Source organism: Palaemon carinicauda, chromosome 29 (genome assembly GCF_036898095.1).
Source record: "Palaemon carinicauda isolate YSFRI2023 chromosome 29, ASM3689809v2, whole genome shotgun sequence".
NCBI lineage: Eukaryota > Metazoa > Arthropoda > Malacostraca > Decapoda > Palaemonidae > Palaemon > Palaemon carinicauda.
In genome coordinates, this window is record NC_090753.1 from 64,131,365 (window position 1) to 64,141,759 (window position 10,395).

The 10,395-nt window shown below is 36.7% G+C and overlaps 1 protein-coding gene across 1 annotated transcript; it reads left to right on the forward strand.

Annotated features, from left to right (window-relative positions):
* Nucleotides 1–5,890: 5,890 nt before the first annotated feature.
* On the forward strand, nt 5,891–8,787 carry LOC137622618 (uncharacterized). Its single transcript, XM_068353223.1, has 2 exons — nt 5,891–5,902; nt 8,155–8,787. The coding sequence occupies exons 1-2, from the start codon at nt 5,891–5,893 to the stop codon at nt 8,785–8,787; spliced, it is 645 nt and encodes a 214-aa protein (XP_068209324.1).
* Nucleotides 8,788–10,395: the final 1,608 nt, after the last annotated feature.

Consider the following 10,395-nt stretch of genomic DNA (forward strand, 5'->3'; position numbering starts at 1 on the left):
CTGACCTTTGACACTGACCTTCCAAAATTTAATCATTTCCAGCTTTTTACACAACAATTAATCTCTGCAAGTTCCATTACTCTATGATTTAAATTGTGGCCAGGAAGCTATCCAAAAAAACAACACACCCAAACAAACAAATAAACACAAACAGGGGCAAAAACCTAACCACCTTCCAACTTCGTTGGCGGAGGTAATTAAAATTCAGGAACATGTTACCTATTATTATTGAAGTTATGGAAATTCACCAACCCAATGAGACCTGCTACTCAAACTGAACAATAAAGTAGGTAATGTTATATCCCAGAATGGATAGATTTAGCCAAGAATCTGCAAGGAACTCTACTCCAGGAAACTAGTAATACTCGGTGACTGTGATAGCAGCGGTAATAACAATCAAGATGGGGAAAGAAAAAATAGGTCATAATCGAAACCTTGCTGCTCGGAACAGCTGGTTTTACGAGAATCTCGAAGAAATTGTCGATGAGTATTGCAAAACTTTCCGTCACTTCAAGTTGGAGAATGTGGAACAGTATCAAGGGGGGAGAGAGAGAGAGAGAGAGAGAGAGAGAGAGAGAGAGAGAGAGAGAGAGAGAGAGAGAGAGAGAGAGATTAGTCAGCAATAACGGAACGGGAGAAAGAAAATGGCTTTTCCTTGTCCCGATAAAGTGAAGGTATCATACGCTTTATTATTAAATCACACACACAAAGAGAGAGAGAGAGAGAGAGAGAGAGAGAGAGAGAGAGAGAGAGAGAGAGAGAGAGAGAGAGAGAGAGAGAGGGAATTTATCCAATTTGAGCTAGTTAGGTCGACAGTTCGAGAGGTATACCAGTGACAAAAGAAATGCTTCTATCAAATTGCAAAACGAACACTGAAGACTATTATCATATCATAATACCAAAGCAACGACAAAGATAATTAACCAAATTGATATATACCAGTTGTCCTGCATCTTCAAACTGCATTTCTAAGATGAAATAAATATATTACCATTTATAATCTGAGCGAATAATTCTCTCAAAGGCAAAGTCAAAATATTCAATTCGAGAAATGATAAAATTTTTCTGGTTATAATCATAGAATCTTCAAAGTAAAAAAACTAAATAAGAGGCATGGAGTTATAAAATCGAAGTTATATACTTTTATGAGCAAAGAAAAAGTTTTATTTTTTAGGGGATATAATATAGTAAACATTTTTATTAGATATCTTACTTAAAGAAACTGAAAATTTTCTCAAATTTAAAATACATAAATAAAGATTAATACAAAATGTCGAAAACAGAACAATGAAATTAAAAATAAAATCTTTTTAAAATTAGCATTATTGGTGAATTAATCTTTTCTCATCCTAGCAAACATGTAAATTTTCTCAAATAAATAAATAAAGATGAATATAATAAGTCGAAAACAGAACAATGACAGGTAAACGAAAATTAATTCTTATTAATTTGTATTACTCTTTTCTCATAATTGCGGAGTTTTCTATCATTTTCAATTCCATTGCAGAAACTATCCCTTTCAGTTCTATTGCAGAAATTATCATTATATCAATATCATTTCAAATCCATTTCAGAAACTATCATTTTGAATTCCATTAAAAAAAAAATTAAATTCTATTTCAGAATCTATCATTTTAAATTCCATTACAGAAAATATAACTTTAAATTATATTTCAAAAAATATTTCAAATTCCATTTCAGAAGCTATCATTTTAAATTCCATTTCAGAAACTATCATTTTAAACTCCATTTCAAAACTATCATTTTCAATTCCATTTAAGAAATTATCATTTTGAATTCCAATTCAGAAAATATTTTAAATTCCATTAAAGATAATATCATTTTAAATTCCATCTCAGAAACTATCATTTTCAATCCCATTTCAGAAACTATCACTTTGATTTCCATTAGAGAAAACAAGTTCTTTCTTACCACAAACTCTGTAACTATTATGATTCATTACTAATTACATTAATCCGATTACAGCAACAAGGGTTTCCACTATCCCGTTTATCCTGATAATAATAATCCTGAATAATAACAAGAATAATCCTATTAGAATTAAACGGAGAGAAAAAGTCTGTTATTTTCTACTATTCTCATCTGTATTTCTATTTATTTTCTTTTACTTTGTGGGATCTGGAAATTCAACACATTTTTATCTTTATTGACACATTAAACTTACATTTTTATATGGTGTAGAATGTGTTATTTACATTTTTTTCGGGAATAATTTACCTAAATGATACTGCTATCGTCATTATTATTACTAGCTCTAGGGCTCGAAGAGGGATTATAGCGCAAAAAAACTTTAACCCATGGTACAGAGGTTATGGCACTACCCAAGACTAGAGAACAATGGTTTGATTTTGGAGTGTCCTTCTCCTAGAAGAGATGCTTACCATAGATAGCTAAAGTCTCTTCTACCCTTACCAAGAGGAAAGTGGCCACTGAACAACTACGGTGCAGTAGTTAACCCGTTGAGCGAAGAACAATTGTTTGGTAATCTCAGTGTTGTCAGGTTTATGAGGCCTGAGGAGAATGTGGAGAGAATAGCCTTGACTATTCGGAGTATGTGACCGCCCAGTTGGCCTCTTGAATTTATTTCTTATATTTACAAATGTATCATTAACCGACCCTACGTGGAAGCAGTGTCTGGTATTAAACTTAAGGTTTAAAGGTAACTCATGAATGGCAGAGGCAAGGGACAGTGACATTGCCCTATCAAACAGGACAATGCCCTGGAGACTGACCATATATGCATAAGATCAGAGCCCAAGCCCCCTCTCCAACCTAGCTAGGACAAAGGAAAACCAGGCAATGGCTGCTGATGACTCAGCAGATAGACCTATAGGCTCCCTCAAACCCCCTTCCTTAGCTCACAAGGATGGTGAGTTTGCAGTAACCAAGGGAACTAACGACTTTGGGAGGGACTCGAACATCAGTCTGGTGATCACCTGTCAGGGACGTTACCACACAGTTGAAATGTTATTCTAATAAGTATCTATTGAAGTCGTATCACCTCGTGGCTGCTTCTGTTAATTTGCGTTGAATCCTGAATAAAACTAAGAAATTGAGAATAGAATCAAATGTAAATAATCAGATTATAATAAAAACATTACAAAGTCCATGAGTAGGATAAACAACACAGGTGACAACACATTCCCATGGAGTACTCCACTGTTCACTGGAAATTCGTTTGATTTCACTCCATTAACATGGGCTCCACAAGGCACTAGAAGAGTTGGAAGACCCAAGCCTACATGGCTGACGACTATAAATCGCTTAGTAGGACATGATGAATGGAGAAGTATTGAATTAAAAGCTCAAGACATAGTCGACTGGCGAAATCTAACCGAGGCCCTTTGCGTCAATAGGCGTAAAAGATGATGATGATGATAATAATAAAAACAAATAAAAACAGATTATAGTGAGCATAATTTCTTTTCCTATACTAAAAACAAAAACTAAAAAAAATCTTGCAAAGAAACAAATAAATCAAAATTACTATATAGAAACCGCAATACTTCTGAAGCGTTGAGGAAACCAAAGAGACTTAAATACCTTAAAGGTGTGTCAAACCTCTCCCCATTATCACTGACTATTTACCTCAAGATATCGTCACTTAAAAACAGATCTGGAATGATTGCCAGAGGAGACGATAGAAACGCAAATCCACTCCAGCATTGACAATAAAAATTCTTTTTATTCTGTCAAGATTATTCCTTTGGAGATTTATCTAAGTCTTCTTAAAAGCAATTTGCATTAAACTTTTCCCATTCAAGACATCTTTAAGGAGACCTAAAACTCCAATTATACTAAATCACAGACGAATTATCATAATTATTCTCGCCTCTGCCCTTAAAAGTTCTAATATTTTAATTCTCGCCTCTACCCTTAAAAGTTCTAATATTTTAAGTAAAATAAATTGTATTTCAAGATAATAAAAATACTGTAGATGGTGAGAAAGGAACATGAAGGTAGAAAAAAAGAATAGAAAAGGAGGAGGAGAAGGAGGGGGGGAGGGTCGGAGTAGGAGTATAATTAAGGGGGAGGTGACTGAAGAGAAATGAATGAGAGAAATCGATTAACACTGACGAGACATTGGGACAGAAGTCTCATTAACCCGACCGTGGATGACTTTAATTGCATTACGATTTTTTTCCCTTATCTAAATCAAGAAAAGATTAAGCTTTGTCAGTTTTCATCTCAATTATTTTCATCTTTTGCTCGATTAAATTTTTTTTTATTTAATTTTCAGATTCATGTAAGACTTCACTAAAGATTCAGATATGTTTGTGATTTCATTCTTGACGTTTTAACGAGGTGATATACATATAAATTCACAAACATACACACGCACAAACACACACACACACAATTATATATATATATATATATATATATATATATATATATATATATATATATATATATATACACGTATACATAGGCTATTTTTGGATGATGTATGTATGTCAGGATATACGGTATATATGTATGCATAAAAATATATATATATATATATATATATATATATATATATATATATATATATATATATATATATATATATATATATATATATATATGTATATATAATAGAAAGGCGAAGGAAAGCAGATACTTCAACATTTGGACAGTTTATTGCTGAGCTTTCGGGAACAACATTTCCCATCATCGGAGCTAAAAAAGTGAATTTAAAACACAAATCAATAGACAATTACGCTAAGTCAATGAAATTCAGTTAAAAATCAAGAATTATAACAAATACATCGAAATATTTAAAAAATTATGTGAATGAAATATACTAAACACTAATAAATTGAACCAAATACATCAAATTAAAATTAAAGAATTAAATGAATGGTATAAGAAATGACCAATATCAAAATCAGAACAAATACACAGAAAACTTTAAAAGAACAGTAAAAGAATTCACAAAACATAATATATATATATATATATATATATATATATATATATATATATATATATATTTATATGGAATAAAGATAAGCAAGTTAGATAACAAAGAAATAAAATTACATGAGATGAAAATATGTGATTCAGTAGTTTTTTTTTTTAATTGTAATCTGGAAGAAAGAACCAAATTAGTAAAAATATACAAAAGTAAAAAGCTCAGTCAAGAGAAAAGAAAGATTTTATATGAAATTGACAACACAAAATGAATAGGGCAGTAAAGAATAGAGAAAAAAATAAATCCCCAGCTTCAGAGAGTACAAAGTAATGTTACAGGGAAGTATATGCAGAGAAATCTTAAAGAATAAATGTATCTCAGAGTAAAAGATGCGAGTGGAAATCTATAGTTTCCCAGGTGATTGCAATCACGCGTTGTCAAATCAAGTATAAAGAAGCTTTGTTGAATGAAGTGGACAGGAGCAATGCAGAGCTGAGACATGCAAAACTCATTTGCGAGGTGTTAGTGTACAGAGATTAAGAATGTGAGTGGACGTATCTGTTGAACAAATGTGAAAGGTGATTAAGTGGTTGAAGGTGAACAAAATGAGAATAAGGTGATTGCAAATGAGAAAATATAATAGGGTATGGATTTTGTGAATCAGGGACTAACCAGGGTTTCTAAGGTATATCTGAAAGAGGGAAAGGTCCCATATGAAGGGTTGAAAGGAACAACTGCTCCGTTGTATAATTACAGAAGTGATGAAGTCAACTGTGAAAATTGTAGGGGCATCACATTGTTTAGTATACCCAAGATGGCGAAAGGTAGAAGTTTGATTGAAAAAAAATATTGGAGTGGACCAAAGAGACTTGAATGGGCAAAACAGTAGGGGTTTGCTCTATCAGTTATGAGAAAAAAATGATAGAAAAGGAATATAGCTGTATGTAGCATAATTGAACCTTGACACAAATGGAGAGGAAGGTAAGGCAGTGCAGAAAATAAGTCGAAGTGAGAGAGAGAGAGAGAGAGAGAGAGAGAGAGAGAGAGAGAGAGAGAGAGAGAGAGAGAGAGAGAGAGAGACTATTCTTAGGACAGACAGTAAGTGTTTCCCCAGGACACGAGACCGAAATTAAAAGAAATGATAAGCATGGGATGGAGAGCTTTTGGTATAAAAAGAAAAATCATCATCAGATGGTCCTACCAACTCCTTTCATTCTCATGGCACGGCATTATCCATAAAAAATGTTTCATAACCCTCATTGGAATTAAAGTATTCTCCAAGCTGCCGCAGAAACGTTATTTTACCACTGGAACGTTTGCACAACTTAAAACTCTCACGGATTGCGTCAGCCTTTTCCTTGTTACCAGGAGTGAGCCGGGTTTATTCAGAGGTCATGGGTCATGTTTGCCCGTTCCTCTCTCCTACCAAGGTCACCTAATACCATCCCTCCCCTCTCGCGCCAAACCTGTCTCAAGCATCCTGGTCAGGGATTTTCTTTCCTAATTCACCTTTCGCTGCAATGACCAATCTCTATTTATATACAATAAGCTCCAGCGCCAAGAATGAACCGAAGAGATTTTTTTTTTTTTTACTCTCCTTGATTTAAGCCTCGTCATATGACTGGCATTATTGTGAACTCGCGTTTAGGCATTTCTTGACAGTGTGTATAGAGGGATTGGTAAAAAGAGAGTTTACAAAAGTTTCAAAGACCATCATCATCATCATCATCTCCTCCTACACCTATTGACGCAAAGGGCTCGGTTTGATTGCGCCAGTCGTCTCTGTCTTGAGCTTTTAAGTCAATACTTCTCCATTCATCATCATCTACTTCGCACTTTATAGTCCTAAGCCATGTGGGCCTGGGTCTTCCAATTCTTCTAGTGCCTTGTGGAGCCCAGTTGAAAGTTTGGTGAACTAATCTCTCTTGGGGAGTGCGAAGAGCATGCCGAAACCATCTCCATCTACCCCTCATTATGATCTCATCCACATATGGTACTCAAGAGTAATCTCTCTTATAGTTTCATTTCTAATCCTGTCCTGCCATTCAACTCCCAATATCCTTGTGAGGGCTTTATTCAAAGACCATAGGAAATTCTTTTTCTTAATCACTAGAGACCGTAAAATCTACATTAATGAACAAAGACAAAAACCCTATTTCCAATTGCGCCTCGAACATATTCAAGCAGAAGTGAGTCCTTGAACTTACCCATCTCGGTACTACAATAGAAAAATGCATTAAACTTGATTTGTCTTGGAGTAGGTTCGAACCTCAATGGAAAATAAGCTACCTGTTGTATCTTCTCTTCGATTTCCAATTTTCAAAGAAAAACTTGTTCACCAAAATCAGATTATCAAGACGTTTGGAATAAGTTTTAAGTAAAAAAACTAATTATTATTATTTTTTTTTCTTTTTATTTCTTGTATCTATATTTTTCACCTTGAGAGGCTTGTCCTCTAATTGACATGTTTTTATAAATTTATTTTCTATTTCCCAACCGTAAAGGTATATAATATAGAAGTGATTTTCAGGAAAATGAAAAACAAAAAATAAAGCAAATTGTGTTTATTATATATAAAAGCTTAAGAAATATATGTAAGAATTTTCTAATGGAAAACACCAGTCAGTCTTAAATCATTCATTATTTTGAACAAAATTACAATTAGATGAACAGATGAAGGTTGATGTCTTCGGTGAAAATAATTTGTTCTTCCTTTTTTCATGTCCTTTTTGGGGGGCTATGACGGCTGGTCTACCCCCCCCCCCCAGGGGTCAAGCTCCGGGCAATCCGAGTGTGTTTGGCGTCTCTTGTGAAGCATATTAGTGAAGGCACTGAACAGTTTGAACAAAAGCACTAGGGCAGTCATATTAAGCAGAATGTACATGAATAATTTCTAAGGGAATACAGGGCATAATCAATCACCAATATAGAGAGAACAAGTAAACGCTGGCACTGATGAAGAGAACAATAACACTGAACAATTCGTGAAGCGGACGGAGTAAGCACTACCACCAGAGGAACACTGAAGAACAATGCAACTGCTTTCGGCCGATGAACAAATGTTAGGACTGTCTTTACCCACTAATTCAGCTTTGAACTTCTCTAGATCCTGTTCTTCTCTTGTCTTGTTATGGCAACGAAGCGAAGGTGACTCTTGGGCTCAATCGGTGAAAACACAGCAAACAGCAAGAGGAGACGTAAACAATTAAGAGTTATCTTTATTCCTCAGTTAGCCGGTTAGATCAGAGGAATTTTGGGACGCGTGTTCGATAGGTTTGGCCTGGGGAACCATTCGTGGTTGGTGGGTTCAATACGGTGGTGATGATGGTGGTGACGGTGGTGGTGAGGGTGGGGATGATGGTGATGGTGGGGGTGATGTTGGGGGTGATGTTGGGGGTGGGGGTGATGGTGATGGTGACGGTGGTGGTGAGGGTGGGGATGATGGTGATGGTGGGGGTGATGGTGATGGTGATGGTGGGGGTGATGGTGGTGGTGGAGAAGATGGTGGTGGTGGAGAAGATGGTGGGGATGATGTTGATGGTGATGGTGGTGGTGGTGGTTGTGGTGGTGGTGGTGGTGGTGGTGGTTGTGGTGGTGGTGGTGGTTGTGGTGGTGGTGGTGGTGATGGTGGTGGTGGGGATGATGGTGGTGGTGGTGGTGGGGATGATGGTGCTGGTGATGGTGGTGGTGGTGGTGATGTAAGTGGGTTTTATCACTATATCATATTCAATATGATCGAGAGAAACGGTCTTAAAGCAATAGTAAGTATTGCACTTGGAGTATCCATGTTTGCACGGTCCACCGATACTGATAGGTGCCCCATCGGAGGTGGATGGGGCGAGGAGCAAGACACTGAAGGTCAATAGGAAGGCGAGAAACTCCATGTTGCTCACTCAACGTCTGCAATCACACTGATAAGCAGGTCCTCCCGAACAGGTTATACAAGCGAGTGAGGATCTCTGGCTTCTGTCCAAGGGTGCTGGAATGGAAACCTGTTCTTCAAGGCCATAATGGCGGGGAGATGGAATGCACAAATACTTGTGATTACGATGTTGGGAGTTAAATGGCAGGACAGGATTCGAAATGAAACTAAAATGGTTTACTCAATTACCATTTGTGGATGAGAGCATGGTGAACAGTAGATGGAGATGGTTTGGGAATGCTCTTCGTACTCCCCCAAGAGAGATTAGTTCACCGAACGTTCAGCTGGGCTCCACAAGGAACTAGTAGAGTTGCAAGACCTAGGCCTACATGGCTGAGGACTATGAAACGCGAAGTAGATGATGATGCATGGGGAAGTATTGAATTAAAAGCTTTAGATAGAGACGACTGACGAAATTTAACCGAGGCCCTTGGCGTCAATAGGTGTAGGAGGGGATGATGATGATGATGACTATCCCTAATTGGGAGACAAACTATAAAACATCTGTAAATATTCCAACAAAAGTATAAGAGGCGAATTCTTCCTCTTCCACAAAATCGGAACAAGACTTACCAATTACATATGATATTTGCGATAGCTTATGGGAAACATCCCTGCATGGCGATCTGCTGGACTAGGGTTCGAGACCAGCTCAAGCTAGATAGTTTCTCGCAGTGTCTGCAGCCTCACCATCCATGTGAGCTAAGGGGGGGGGGAGGTTTGGAGGAGACTATAGGTCTACCTGCAGAGTGATCATCAGCCATTGCCTGGCCCTTCCTGGTCATAGCTTGGGTGAAGAGAGAAGAGAGGGCTTAAGCGATGATCATATGTATATTAGTCAGTATCTAGGGGGGGCAGTGTACTGCTACCTAGGGCTATGTCACTGTCCCTTGCCTCTGCCATTCATGAGCGACCTTTAAACCTTGAACCTTAAAGGTAGTGCAACTTGAATATCTATTATAAGATTATCAAATGACCATACTTCATTAACTCTGTCGCTCCTCTACAAAGAATAGAAAGATGATTTGTTTACCAACTTGCAACATTACTTGGAAACTACAGCTCGCTCATTACCATATCATTATCAGTGGAGTCTTGAGATTCTTAATATGATCATTGGATTTGTGAATATGCAGTTCAGCACTCAGTGGGGGGGGGGGGGGAAGAGGACATACAGCGCAATGTTGCAACTGACGAGGAACTTGATCCGGCACCATGGAATAAAAGGTAAAGATGTTGGACAGCAACAGGAAAGAAAGAAATATGGAATAGATTATCATTATCGTTAATATATATCATTATCATTATATACGTCATTATCATTATTTCGTGATTGGTTGATTGATTGATGGAGTTTTATGTGATGCTGACATTTTTCCAAGTTTTAAATCTCTGTGAAAACGATGTGCAAAATTTATGGCTGATTACGTGAATTGAACATTTTCTTATCCGTGACCTTGACATTTGACCTTGACATTCCAAAATTTCATTACTCTACGAATAAAATTGTGGTCAAGAAGCTGTTCACAAACAGACACACACACACTGACAA